Source organism: Oryctolagus cuniculus, chromosome 15 (assembly GCF_051225735.1).
Source record: "Oryctolagus cuniculus isolate XC-2025 breed Fujian yellow rabbit chromosome 15, ASM5122573v1, whole genome shotgun sequence".
Taxonomy (NCBI): domain Eukaryota; kingdom Metazoa; phylum Chordata; class Mammalia; order Lagomorpha; family Leporidae; genus Oryctolagus; species Oryctolagus cuniculus.
The window spans coordinates 12,091,800-12,105,899 of NC_142881.1; the positions used below are offsets into that span (position 1 = coordinate 12,091,800).

The 14,100-nt window shown below is 43.6% G+C and overlaps 1 protein-coding gene across 14 annotated transcripts in view; it reads left to right on the plus strand.

The window, feature by feature from the left end:
- The window catches only part of FAM204A (family with sequence similarity 204 member A), a 34,172-nt gene that overhangs the window by 5,423 nt on the left and 14,649 nt on the right, over positions 1-14,100 (plus strand). For 8 of the 14 annotated variants that reach the window (XM_002718683.6, XM_008270593.5, XM_008270592.5 and 5 more), the window contains 5 exons: positions 298-539; positions 1,318-1,405; positions 1,538-1,568; positions 1,748-1,847; positions 13,107-13,196. In XM_002718683.6, the coding sequence (XP_002718729.4) occupies positions 298-539; positions 1,318-1,405; positions 1,538-1,568; positions 1,748-1,847; positions 13,107-13,196 (551 nt within the window). The remainder of the gene's footprint in view (positions 1-297; positions 540-1,317; positions 1,406-1,537; positions 1,569-1,747; positions 1,848-13,106; positions 13,197-14,100) is intronic. The other 6 variants (XM_089313947.1, XM_089313949.1, XM_089313950.1 and 3 more) reach the window with 1 other exon arrangement.

Sequence of the window (14,100 nt, forward strand, 5' to 3'; positions counted from 1 at the left end):
TTTTAGACAGTTATCTTTATTAGACAATCAAATCCTAATTTCCTTACTTATCTGTAGGTGTGTGCTCTAAAAAGCTTGTTAAACTGCTGTAAAACTTTTTTTTACTTATACAAGATTTTAAATATGTTAATATGAAAGTTTTACTCTGTTTTTAGGTTTTTTTAGAAGGAAGTTCAGATACCTGTTTTCAAGTCATTGGTGTAATTATTAGGCTCCTGGGTGTCTTTTAATGGTTTTAAAATCATTTTCATGGCTACTCATGTAATATATATGTCTAAATTCATCTTTTTCCTGTAGAAGAAAAGATGTGGAGTGGGCTGCTGCCTCCTGGCCTAAATGAAAGTGATGTTGAGTCAAATTCTGAAGATGAAGCCACACCAGATAACTCTGGACTTAACTCCCAAGACGGTGAAGAGGATGGGACTATTAGGAACACAGAAATCTCAGATTTACCCACAGATGGACCAAAAGCTGAAACAGAGACGATTGTAAATGCATATGAGGCGTGTCCTTCTGGAATTCCCTTAAACATGTGGAATGTAGGTTTTCCCTGACGCTATCCTTATTAAAACCTGTGTGTGTGTGTGTGTGTGTGTGTGTGTATGTATGTGTTTTCTTGGGATATAACAGTTAGGGAAGATGGACTCAGAATACTTTTACTATTTTATGAGTCATTGGCCACTTGGATTCTTGCTTTTAGTTTTTTCATAAAAAGAAAAAGGAAAAAAATCAGTACATATGGTTAGCTGTTTTGCCTACCATGATACATGAGGAGTTTGTATCCTCATTTTTGTCTTTGTTATCTATCTGAGTCATTGGGTATCACTCAGATTATCAAATAATTTATTTCAAAACCAATGAATAACAAAACTTAGGTTGTGAGAACTTGAAGAACAGAATCTCAAGAACTCAACCACTTTAATTAAATTGATACTTTATAAATACCAGACTATAATTTTATTGCTTAACAGATGTGTTATTTTTATTTTAGAATTTATTTATTTGAAAGGCTGAGTGACAGGCAGAGACACAGACATCTGATGGTTTATTTCCAGTGGCCCCAGCAGCCCCAGGCTGAAGTCAGGAGCCGGGAACTTCATCCTGGTCTCCCATGTGTGTGGCAGAGGCCCAAACACTTGGGCCATCTTCCACTGCCTTCACAGGTACATTAGCAGGAAGCTGGATTGAAAGCAAAGCAGCCAGGATTTGAAAATGGCAAATGGCAGCTTAACTGCTGGTCCCCATTTGTTATTTTTAAATGCATATTTTTCTGCAGTGTGTGTTTGCCTCTCAACTTTTTTTTTTACTTTTACATAGAAATTTCAAGAATTGCATAAAAAACATTCTGAACAGAAAATCTCAACCTCAAAATTTAGAGGGAAAAAAAGGAAATGCTCCAGAAAAGGTATTTTGTTTTAATCCAGGTGATTAGTAGTGTTAATACTAATGTATAACTGAGTTCAGTAATTTTTTAAAAACATACTTTTGAAGTAATGGTTGAATACTGAAGTATTGACACTTTGTGAATTCTTTTCAGATAAATTGAAGAATGAAAAAGAATCTCATGGGTAGGTAGAATTTAATAGTTGTCTATCCTAGGCTATGTTATAGGACTTGTCCAAATTGTTGAGCTACTTTTTTTTGAGCTGATCAGACATGACAACTAGTATTGTAATATAATTGTAGTAACCAATTAAAATGAGTACATTTTGTGTAAAACAAAGCAAATTTAATTCTGTCTCTGCAGTGAACAGTCCTCAAATGAAACCCAGTGGAAGGAGCTTACTCAGTATTTTGGAGTCAATGATCGATTTGAACCCCCTGTTAAAAAGAAAAAAGTTGAAAAAGTAAGATCTTTTTTATTGGATCTTATGTTACCTCATAGGAGTCTTGCCTAAAGTACTTGTCCTCATCAGTTCATTCAGTTGAAAAGTTAAAATGTTGATTGTGTCTCAGAAAAGACGTGATAAGTAAATTCTTAGTTACACGTCATTTTAAAATGTTATGAAGCAAAAGAACAAACAGTTTGTTATGAAAACGTGGGAACCTTCCTTTAGTTTGGGTGCTCAGAGAAGGCCTTTCTTTTTTTCTTTTTAAGATTTTATTTATTTGAAAGGCAGAGTTACAAGGTCGGGGGGAGATCCTGATCCTCCAGCTGTTGGTTCACTCCCCAACGGCTGCAGTGGCCAGGGCCAGACTATGCCAGAGCCGGGATCCAAGAGCTTCATCCTGGTCTCCCACGTGGGTATAGTGTCCCAAACATCTGGGCCATCTTCTGCTGCCTTCTCAGGCCATTAGTAGGGAGTTGGATGGGAAGTGGAGCAGCTGGGACATGAACCGGCACCCATATGGGATGTGGGCTTTGCAGGTGGCAGCTTTAGCTGCTGTACTGCAATGGCAGCTGCCCAGAGAAGGCCTTAGGAGTCACCATCTCACTGAGAGCTGTAGGATGTGCAGAAAGCCCTGTTTGTAGAGAACGCCAGTGCAGAGTTGGTAATACGGGCAGCATCCTTGGGCAGGTTCGTTCTGCAACATTAGAGTAAGAAACCAGCCTGGCTGGAATGGAGTCAGCAGGGCAGGGGATGGGTAGGCAGGGACCAAGGTGTGAAGAAGTCAAATGGTGTAGGAAGGAAGTGAGTTTTATTCAAAGTGTATCATTATTTATTTATTCAAAGAGCATCATTAAAAGGTTTTAAGTCAAGGGAGTAGTTTGATTTATGTTTGAAAAAATCATCCCGTTATATGGGGAATGATGGCAGGTGGGACGAAAGTAGGTAAGAGAATGGATAGGAGACTGTTTTAGGCGCGAGATAGATGGTAGACCAAACAAACATGGTGCTACTGAAAATTAAGAACAATGGATGGATCTGAGGCGTAGTAGAGAAATAGAATTAGCAGTGTTTGCCTCTGGGTTGCATGTAAGGTGGTGGGGAGGGCTTGCAGCATTAAGGAGGAAGACTGAGTGTGCAGAGTTGTGCCTTGGGCAGTAGTGCGCGGCGTGATGCTGGGTTGGGAGGGGAAGATTTAGAGTGGAGCCTGTCTGCATTTTGTTTTGGAGCATGGGTGTGTTGCCTGGAGAACAGGTTCAGAGTGGGTGGCTGGTGTAATGAGATAGGGGCTCAGGGTGAGTGTGAGCTTGGCACTTGTGGACCTGGGGAGCTCTCCGTCTGTAGAACTCAGTAAAGGCTGCAGTGCATGGACAGTGTCCACGGTTTCCGGGAACCTGGAAATCAGATGCGAGTGGTCTGGCAAGGGTGCAGGGGCTAGGTGAAGCCCAGTGTATCGTATTCTGTGTGTGGAGGGACACTCCTTGACTCATAGTTCGTTGTGTGTATTTAGAAACCTTTGCTGTGTTCTAATCAGTTGCTATTTCTCACAAGAAACCTTTCCTTTTAAATTCTTCTTGGGATGGATGCTGTCACAACAAAATTCTGTATGTAAATTTTTTTATTTCAATTTTGCAAAGAATTCTTGCCCAGAAATAGTCCCTAGAACACTGAGGAATTGGAAGCAGGATCACTTTCTGTGGCAGCTAGTCCCTGCTGTGGAGCAGTCTCCTTCCTGCACATGTCCAAGGGGGGCAGTTCCTACAAAGAAAGGTCACTGGTAAAGCCGGAATGAAAACTCTGGTTTCAGGACCACAATCTGGGTTTCCTGGCCGCGCTGCAGAAGGGGTGGTAGCCATTTGAAAGTGTGATTGCCGTGTTCCCTTTGCAGTTCTGGTGGGCTGAGAGGAGGGGCCCGGCCGCGGGAGTGGCTGCGCTTGTCTGTCCAGTCCGCTCTAAACCACCAGGGAGTCGACGCTGCGTCCCCTGTGCCTTCTCCAGCAGACCTGCTGTAGGGTCGCAGCCACTGTCCAGGTTACTCTCTCCCAGAGTGAGTGGTTGAATAGTGGTTCTGTAGGAGGTATTTGTAAACTTTTACTTGTGAGTGAGATAGTTTTTGGTTTTCAGCTGTTTGCAGAATGTGTATGTTTTCTTATAACATTGTTGACTTTAGACTGTCTCAGTTGTTTCTTAGTGAAATCAAAGCCATGAAATGAACATTTTAGCCTTTCTAAGGAGAATTGAATTTTGTACCATGTGTCTTTGTTAGAATTTCAATATTATTGAACTTATGAAACTGTATCTTCTTGATACTGGTTAAGTATGGGTAACTTCTTCATTGTCTAGAACTTGGAATTTGTGTGGAGTTAATTTAATATAGGATGCTAGGATTCTTTGTGCATAATCTTTTAAAGCAACTCCTTTTAGGAGCCAGTGTTCTGTTTCACATTATGCATTTGATGTATTCTAGAATAAAATTTTAAGTCTTAAGCAACATTTTAAAAAGAGATCTTTGTTTAAGGGAAAATGTAAGACCTCTTTTAAGTTCTTTTGTAATCACCCCTGATGTATGTTATGAGATCTATGTTATGAAAACTATGTTTTCCTAACAGTAGTTGTTCCTGTCTTTAAATGGTACCTGGATAAGAAGTTGTGGCTGTTTCTGAACAAGGAAACCGATGCTGGCCAGGCTTCTATCTGTCCAGAGTTTTGCCAGCACTTAATATTCAACAAATGAATGCAAGCGAAGAGGGAAGGGGGGATTTAGTGGAGCCCGATTATTTCTTCTCGTGAAGTTCTGTGTAATTGCTTGCTCCAGGTTCATTCCTTTTTCTGGGATCACCCTTTTTTGCTGTTGTGGTAAAGTCCCTACTGTGAATCCACAGTGAATAAACTTCGAAGAATGTCCACATTCGAGGCACAAGGATAAAAGCTAAGAGTAGGTATTGAGTCCAGCAGATAGTAGCCCCTGCCCTCACCATCTAGAGAGGATCATGAAATTTTGTGGATTTTCAGTCCGTTATCTTACTTATCTGGCGCAGAGGCAGGTCTGCTCCCTTGTCTCTCTACCAGAGCCGTTTTATTTTGTATTCATGCAGCCCTCAAGAATGGTAAAACAAAGCAAACTTCTTAATCTTGTCTGTTGTGCAGTCTTTTTGTTTGGAAAGCTGCCAAGAATGTCTGTTTACAGCACTGCTGTCGCTGGCTTCCAGAGCACACTGAGAGACTTGTGTTTTTAAATATAGTCATCGTAATATCCAAAGCTGGTTTTATGTTCTTTGTATTAAATATAGCTATAATACTGTGTTTCTGGCAGCAGTTCTGGGACTTACTAATAATTCTGAGATCATAAAATAATTATCTTGAATCTATGTGGGAATTTATTTAGAATAGATTTTTTAAAAAGATTTATTTATTTATTTGAAAGGCAGAGTTACACAGAGAGAAGGAAAGGCAGAGAGAGCGAGAGCTCTTCTATCTGTTGGTTCGCCCCCCAACTGGCCGCAACGGCCAGAGCTGTGCCAGTCTGAAGCCAGGAGCCAGGAGCTTCTGCTGGGTCTCCCATGCGGGTGCAGGAGCCCACAGACTTGGGCCATCTTCTACTGCTTTCCCAGGCCACGGCAGAGATCTGGATTGGAAGTGGAGCAGCTGGGACTCAAACCGGCGTCCATATGGGATGCTGGCACTGCAGATGGCGGCTTTACCCACTATGCCACAGTGCTGGCTCCTAGAATAAATTTTACTGATTAACTTCACTAAATGTCTCAAGTGTTCTTTAGTTGAATCAATTTGATTAGTCAGTAGTCATTATTGAAGTAGTTTTATGCTTACCTACTAGATGCTTTTTGAATTGAAAAACTAGCTGTACTTTCATTAATTTTTAGAGTAATTGTACAGTGTCTGGTGGTTTTTAAAAGTTGTTGGTGAGAGGAAACTGCTGTTGTATTGTGTGGCTTTTTTGTAGCAGAGTGCTTTTTGCAACCACTCCAATACATGTTTAAGTAAAGTGCTGGCTGCCTTGTATACAGGAGGTGTACGGGTGTGCTATTGGGAAGGAGGCATTGGTCGGGGGAGGCTTCTGGTGGTCCTGGGAATTTTCCCTAGTGTCAGTTACGAAGTGTTCTCCTTGGATCCCCAAGTAATCCATGTGGGTGGGTGGGGTGGGCCACTAGTGTTCTCATGATACAGACGAAAGAACTGAAGCTGAGCACAATTTGTCCAGACAGACAGCAGCTCAGCAGTGAAATGACACTGTGAGCCTAAGTCATTTGCTTCCAAAGGTAGATGTTTCTCAGTAGCTGAACTTGGTTTCTTACATACTGGGCTTAAATGATCTAAGTGGATGAGACTTGCATAGGTATGGAGGTGACAGATCATAAATTAATATATGAGTTAGTACATAAGAGTAGTTCCCCCCTTCTTTATGGAGAAATTGCAGCCTTTTTACCCCTATTTTGTCCTGTCACAGTAAAGAAAGCTTCAGTGGATAATTCATTTGTATTAAGATTTAAACATTGATTGTGTTATCTAAGTAAAAGGTGTAGTAGCAGAACTTCTGTCGTATTGGCTTAAAGGCCTTTAATCAATGATTTTTTTTTTTAATTTGTAGGTAATAGTACTTTTTTTAACAGCAGTTTTTTTTTGTTTTGTTTTAAGATTTATTTATGTATTTGAAAGAGTTATACAGAGAGAGGAGAGACAGAGAAAGAAAGAGATAGAGAGGTCTTCCATCTGATGGTTCACTCTACAATTGGCTGCAATGGCTGGAGCTGCGCTGATCTGAAGCCAGGAACCAGGAACTTTTTCTGGGTCTCCCACGTGGGTGCAGGGGCCCAAGGAATTGAGCCATCTTCTACTGCTTTCCTGGGCCATAGCAGAGAGCTGGATCGGAAGTGGAGCAGCTGGGTCTCAAACGGGCGCCCATATGGGATGCCAGCACTTCAGGCCAGGGTGTTAACTTGTACCACAGCGCTGGCCCCAATGAATGTATTGTTAAAAGATATTCTGTATGTATACACATGGATGGCTAGTCCATAATATTAAACCTGGTGCCAAAGGTTTCTTAGATAATTGTAGTCATGACTTCCTGACAAGCTTAGCAAAACTGTTCATTAGAGGTTAGTTGTTGCCTGTTGGGAACTTCTGAGGCACTGTGCTTAGAGGAATTCTCCACCTGTGGCCACATCACCATCTATAAGCTCATTGTTGGTGCTGGATTATCTTTGGCTAAATGTGGTTCTAGCCACAAGGCAGCTTAGAAGTCCACCATGGCGTGGCAGCTGATCAGCAGTGCCTGGTGCCTCCTGCCTCTCCTGGGGCTTGGGAGATGTCCTGGAGAAGTCAAGCAAGGCTGCTCTTGGGTTCAACTTCAGACTTAAACTAATTAATGGAATCTGAGTTATGAGACCATTTACTGACTCAGATTTGAATTCTTGCATTTGTTCTTAGTCTGAGCCTTGAAGAGCTCTGCTGTGGTCTGTAACTGTAAAGATGAATCTTGTTCTTTGCATTAGTGGTGTTCTGATATTTAGATAGAATAATAGCAACGGCTGATCATTTACCGAATGACGGCTATATTCTAAAAACCTGGGTAAGTATTTTAGGTATATTTTCCTTGACTCTTAATGTAACCTCGCAGAAAACATAGCTTTACTCTCATTTTATTGCTCCTAGGCAGTTGCAGCCCATGGAGTTGTAGAATCTCACCAGGGTGCTTAGTTGCTGAGTATGAGAGCTGGGGTTTGAGCCTGTCTAGCCTCCCCACCTGTGCTCCTGGAATCTGTTAGGGACTTAGGGTCTTAAGAAGGTGGAAATGTTACACAGAAGAATTTTTTTTTTAAATAAGGTAAGTGTTTTTAACGCACATGAGATGTTAGTATGTTCTTAAAGAAATAGGAAGTTTAGGTATAGACATGGAACTAGAAATTTCTTAGAACCAGAGAAGTGATTACATTTTACTTAACTTGCCAAAAAGAAAGGAGGGAGGGAGAAAAAGAATTATATCTAGTTTATATTATAAATTATAAATATTTTATAAATAATTATATCTAACTATTACTGTTGAAATTTTTAACAACTTTTAGAAGAGCTAACAACAACGTTGAAAAGAAAGTGTAAAGCTAGGATTTTATTTCTGGAAGGGAATTTTGGTTGCCCAAGCCAATCCACTCATTGTCTTTGAGGACACTGAGGCTTGCGAGTCAGTGCCCTCTCACCCGCTGCAGTGGCCACGTTTCCTGACTGCCAGCCCAGCATCCTCTCTGCTTTGCTCTGCCTACAGCCTGAGATGCTGCTCATAATGGCTGGGGCACTGGGAGTTGGTTGGTGCTGAGAAGATGCATTTGTAGTTTCAACTGATTTATTTCCACATGAAAATTATACCTTTGAGCTCAGTGAGCCATAGGTTTCTAGAAAGAGCAGTGTTCTTTCTCCCCTTTGTGAAATGAATCTTTAAGCTGTGGCTCCATGGTAATGAGAGGAAGATTAGCAAGTTGCTGATCAGCTGGCCCCCCATCCCCAGATTGTTCATGGGAGTTGCTAGAAAAAATAAAGTGGTGTTTTTTGTTTGTGTGTTGGTTTTCTCCTGTCACTGATCCATGATACTTCTAGGTGCTGGTGTAGAGGAATAGCCACACCCAGGTCTTCTGTCCTCCCAGGAAGCCTGGATAATCAGAAGGGAGCAGAGCCGCTGTGTGGACCAAGCAGGACAGGCTCACTAGTGACCAGGTGGCTTAGGTGAAAGATTGGAACAGAGCTGAGCTGCTTGATTCATTGGCTAGGAGCAGATAAGGTCAGAGTTGAGGTACCAGGTACCCCAGAATTTGTAATTCTCAAGGAAAATTGATGTTTTCTATTAATGAATTGTTTCGTGTATTTCAGTGGCATCCGAGGAGATACCACATATTCTGCACAGGAAGGAGGGGTTATTAATGTTTTCTAAATAAGATCACTTCTTCCAGTGCATACTGAATAGTGAGTACTAAGTTGCACCTGTAGGTAGCTCCGGGAGCCAAGATGGAGGTGATGTTCTCCATGTCTTCAAGGAATGTGTTTCCGAGTGTTGGGGTCGATCCACGTGTGAACAAGTACAGCAGCGTGTGGCCCTTCCTTCACAGTAGGAGTACTGCCACCTGGGTAGTAGAATTCCCTTGGGAACTTCCCCTCGCAGTGGATGTGTAGTGGATGGTCCCAGTCTGGGTGGGGTCCTTTGAGCACGAGGCAGGCGTGGGTCACTGTGCTGTGAACACCTCCTTGACAGCACATAACCCGGCTGGGGCCTCCTGCACGGGAGGCGCTGGGCTGCATCCTGGGATACACCGTGCTGGTGGACCTGGAGTCTGCCCTTCCCGAGGTGGAACACAGGAGGGGAGGCAGCCACACTACTCACTGTGGTGTGTGTCGGGCTGGTGGAGACAGGAGGGGCTGTGGCAGCAGAGAGCGCTGGGGGCAGGGGCGTGGCAGAGTAGCTATGCAGGGCCGAGGGGACACGCCTAAATGGAGAAAGTGACATTTAACGTGAGCCTCAAAGAACACTGAAGACTTTTCAAAGGGATGCTCATAGGAGTCACAGGGACCATGAGGAAAATGGTGAATGTGGCCAGAGATTTGGAAGCATAGTGTTGCTAAAGGTGGGCCTGAAAGTCACGTGGGGACCCTCTTGTGAGGGGGTTGGATGCTGTTCAGAGGGAGTAAAGAAACAGGTGTTTGAGCAGGGCAGTGACATAATGACTGTTTTAGAAAGGACCAGTTTGGAGATGTTTATAAAATCCCAAATATGGAATAATGAGGCTTGGAAGAAGCACAGAGGGAAGAACAAGAAACTGCAAAAAATAAAGTGCAGTCAGGAGCAAGAGATTGGAGACACTGAAGACAGCTAAGGATTTGTCAAGGGCAGCGAGGTAGGAGAGAGGTAGGTCAGAAAGGGGTAAGCACGTTGTAGACAATAAAATCAAAGACCCCGCCTTTGAGGCCTTCAATGTGAAAATGACTAACAAGTGGCTGGAGGTGTCGATCTTAGGATGGGGAGAAGCCAGGTGTTTGAATTATCTAGAGATGTAATTAAGCACATCAGAGTCCTAGGACTGAGTAGATCACTGGGGAAGGTGAAGAGTGAGAGGGAGAGGAAGCTGATCGTATGACCTTGAGGACACTGTGACTAGGGCAACATGAGGACGTGGTAGATCATTTACGAATTAGGATGCAGCATAGATGTCTGTGTGGTGCAGCAGTTAAGTCCCTGCTTAGGATGCCTGGATCCCTTATCAGAGTGCCTGGTTCAAGTCCTTGCTACTCCAGTTCCAATTCAGCTGCCTGCTGAAGTACTTGAGAGGCAGCAGGTGGTAGCTAAAGTGCTTGGATCCTGGCCACCCATGGGAGAGACTTGGTTGGACTTCTAAGCTCATAGTTTTGACCTGGCCCAGTCCTGGTTGTTGGAGGCATTTGGGGAGTAAACCAGCTGGAAGATCTACCTATCTTCTGTCTCTACCTTTCAAATAAAAAGTGAAAATAAATAAATAAAGTTTAAAAAAGAATGAGGATACAGTTGTCATAAATTTTAGCTCACATTGGAATCAAGTCATGAATTGCTGGACTGTATCCCAGAGTTTCTAATTCAGAGACTTTGCAGTTCTAACAAGTTCCCACTGCTAGTCCAGAACTCACACTTTGAGAACGTTGTCTTGGATCCAGTTGGGGGGTGATCTTAGTTGCAAGTTAGAGAGGAAGGACAGGAGAATCAGGAAGGGACAGGTAGACTGTGAGAGTACATGTAGGAGCTCCAGGGAATGAGCCTCCAGGTGAGGACAGAGCAGGTTCTGTGGGTGAGGACTTGGGACGAGTGGAGAGTTGTATTCAGAGAGCAGCCTTCCGCGTGGTGGAGCTCCCAGGTCTCTACCGTGACCCACAGCAGTCCAGTTCCAAAATACTCTTCTACAGGAGATGAGACGGAGCCTAATGCAACCCAGTGTGCTGCTTCCTTCCTTGAGGAAGGTCTCATGGTCCCCCTCTCTTACCAAGTCATCTGGACAAAGCTGTGCCTAGTCATGGAGTTGATGTGCATTCTGGCACAGCTCCTTCCCTTTGCATGGACAGAATAAGCAGTTCATGGGTTGACACTGTTCACAGGCCAGAGTGGATACCCAGGCCACCGTTGGAGTGGTCCTGGTGTGAAGTGTAGAGTTGGAGCTCCCTGAAGATGCAGGATGGTGGGGAAGTGAGTCCAGGGTGTTGTTTGAATTAGGGGAGTTCTGCAGAAACACAAGGAAGGGAAACTCCTGAAGACTGGTAGATGACCACAGGGCGAGGACGAGGAGAAGGCACTAGAGCCGTGTGGCCTGTGGCTTCCAGCTACGCTGAGGAGCAGGCGAGTAAGATAATTGACCGTCCAAGCCCTTCGCTGGGGTTTGTGAGAATAGACAGTGCCCACCTAACAGACATCAGTGACCGCCTCACTGGTTTTGTTTCCATTATCTTTTTAGACAAATTATGTTGTGGTTATTTTTTCAGTAACAAAATTTCTCTCAGTTGACTGGTATAATGAAGAAATACAGTGATGGGGGAGACATCCTTAGGAGGGCAGGAGAGGCCTAGGTGAGACACTCTATAAACTGAAGATGCAGGTTAAAGGACACAGGAGATAAGCCATTGTTAGGGTAACATTTCTTAGAAGAGGCAAGTATTAAACCAGCTAAAATATTCTTGCTGTAATTGTTTTCACAAGCCAGAACTCAGTTTATGTTTAAGATTTCCCATAAGTATATAATAAGTCCTACCTAGTGACAATTTCCTGAGTAACCAGTGATTATTCATTTTACAGGGGTGTGCATTGTGGAGCAGTGGGTTAAGCTGCTACTTAGGATGCGCGAATACCATATTGGAGTGCCAGTTCGAGTCCTGGCTACTCCACTTCTAATCCAGCTTTCTGCTAATGAATCCTGGGAGGGAGCAGATGATGTCTCAAGTGCTTGGACCCCTGCACTCACACGTGAGACCCAGATGGAGTTCCTGGTTCCTGGCTTCTGCCTGACTTAGCTCTGTTTTGGGAAGTTGGGATATAAAGCAGCAATTGGATGATATCCACCTCTCCCCAACTCTTCCTTTTAGAAAGATGAACTTTTTAAAAAAAATTTCCATAGGAAAACAAAATAATTAGTGCAGATAATTTTCCTCTCATGTTTAATATTCAGTGACACGGCCACAGTCACAGACTGATGGGCTGTTGAATCAAAGTCTTAGCTGTAGGAATGGGCAGTAGAGAAAAGAAGCCGAAGGTTGTGGTTGAGGACATGGGCTCCGAGCAAGCCTGGGTCTGTGGGATGGTTGTCCTGCTGACACACTGCGCCTCTGGCCAATTTATATGTATGGTGGCCGTGTAATATATAAGTGTTTCCTCATCTTTAAAACAAGGTAACAGTGTTAGGAGGATTAAATCAACATTCTTACAGTTCTGAGTCCTGGAATTATATCTATAATTTTTGTAACTATTATAGTCCTGTGTCACTTAGCAACTGAAGACACATTCATCTTCATGAGACATCACACAAACTAAGATGGCTGCAGCGACACTGGGTGATACAGTCTTACGGGAACACCTTGTATATGCAGTCCGTCGTTGACCAAAACCTCAAATGTGGCACATGACTTTTTTTTTTCTTTTTTTTTAGGATTCATTTATTTGAAAGGCAGAGTTACAGAGAGGGAGAGAAAGGGAGGCAGATCGGTGTTCTATCTGGTGGTTCACTCTTCAGATGATCTCATTATCTGGAGCTGGGTCAGACAGAAGCCAGGAGCTTAGAACTCCATGCAGTTCTCTGGAGTAGATGGTAGGGGTCCAAGTACGTGGGCCATCTTCCATTGCTTTCCCAGCACGTTATCAAGGAGCTGGGTGGGAAGTGGAGCAACTGGGACTTGAACCCGTACCCGTATGGGATGCTAGCATTGCAGATGGTGGCTTAGTCTTCTGTACCACGATGCTGGTCCCAATAACTGTATTCTCATTAGCTTCGTTGTTATTAAGGGAAAACATAGACTTTGGATTCACAAAAAATCTGCATTTGCATCTCCTTTTAATTAGTTCAAGAAGTTATTTGACCTTGAGAAAAACCTTGTAATGTATGTGAGACTTCCATTCGTTCCTGGAAATAGTGCCAGCCACCTTCCTGGGTTAGTGTGAGGATTCAGTGGTCTTTGTGAGTGATGTGTACGAGGTCATGTGATGGATTTGGCTGGCAAATGTCTGCCTTTGTTTCCTGCCCTTGATTTGTAACTTTCCTCCTTTTCTAGTCAGGCCTCGAGAAGAGGATCGACCAGGCTGTGGAGGAGTGGGATGTTGAGAAGGCCGAGGAGCTCAGCAACCAGCTGGCTACGCGCGAGGTGAGTCAGCCGAGATGCCTTTGTCTGTGCTCCCGAGTTGTCCGAGATGCATGCGGGTTCTTTTGTTACCGTTAGTAAGTTCACTGCTAAGTGTGTGACCTGAGGCATTTCTTCTTGTCCATTTTCTTCCCTCTTGTTCTGCATTTATTTTTTTAAATTTTTTTTAGATTTATTTTTTTGAAAGGCACAGTTACAGAGAGGCAGAGGCAGAGAGAGAGACAGAGAGATTTTCCATCTGTTGGTTCACGCCCCAAATGGCTGTCATGGCTTGAGTTGGGCTGATCTGAAGCCAGGAGCTTCTTCCGGGCCCCTCCCTGGGTGCAGGAGCCCAAGCCCTTGGTCATCTTCTGCTTTCCCAGGCCGTAGCAGAGAGATGGATCGGAAGGGTGGCAGCTGGGCCTCGAACTGGCATCCATATGGGATGGCGGTACTGCAGGCGGCGGCTTTACCTGCTATGCCACAGCGCTGACTCACGCCACGTATTTTTTAAATTCAAGGTTTCATTATTGTCTTCAGTGTCTTTAAATTATTCTGGTCTAAAACTTACGCTGGGGATAACCCTTAGATTTTTCCTAGATCTAAAGTTGTTCAGGTCTGACTAAATGGCAGTTTTCTTTTTCACTTTGCATCTCTAACTCAGCCTGGAGCAGCTTTATGCTCTGAGGTCACATCCCTCACCTTTCCTTGACTCTTGCCAAGATGCTTTTTTTACTGCACACTCTGCACATCCTCCTGTCTTCCAGGCAATTTTCAGGCTTTCCTTCCTTTGATAAAACCTGGTAGATACATTGAATATTCTTTTTCCAACTACAGAAGGCCCTAGAAGACTCTCAGGTCCCTGACCTCCCCAGCTGAGAATGTGCCAGTGTGAAGCGCTCACATTGCTACATGTGTGCTGTTGTCA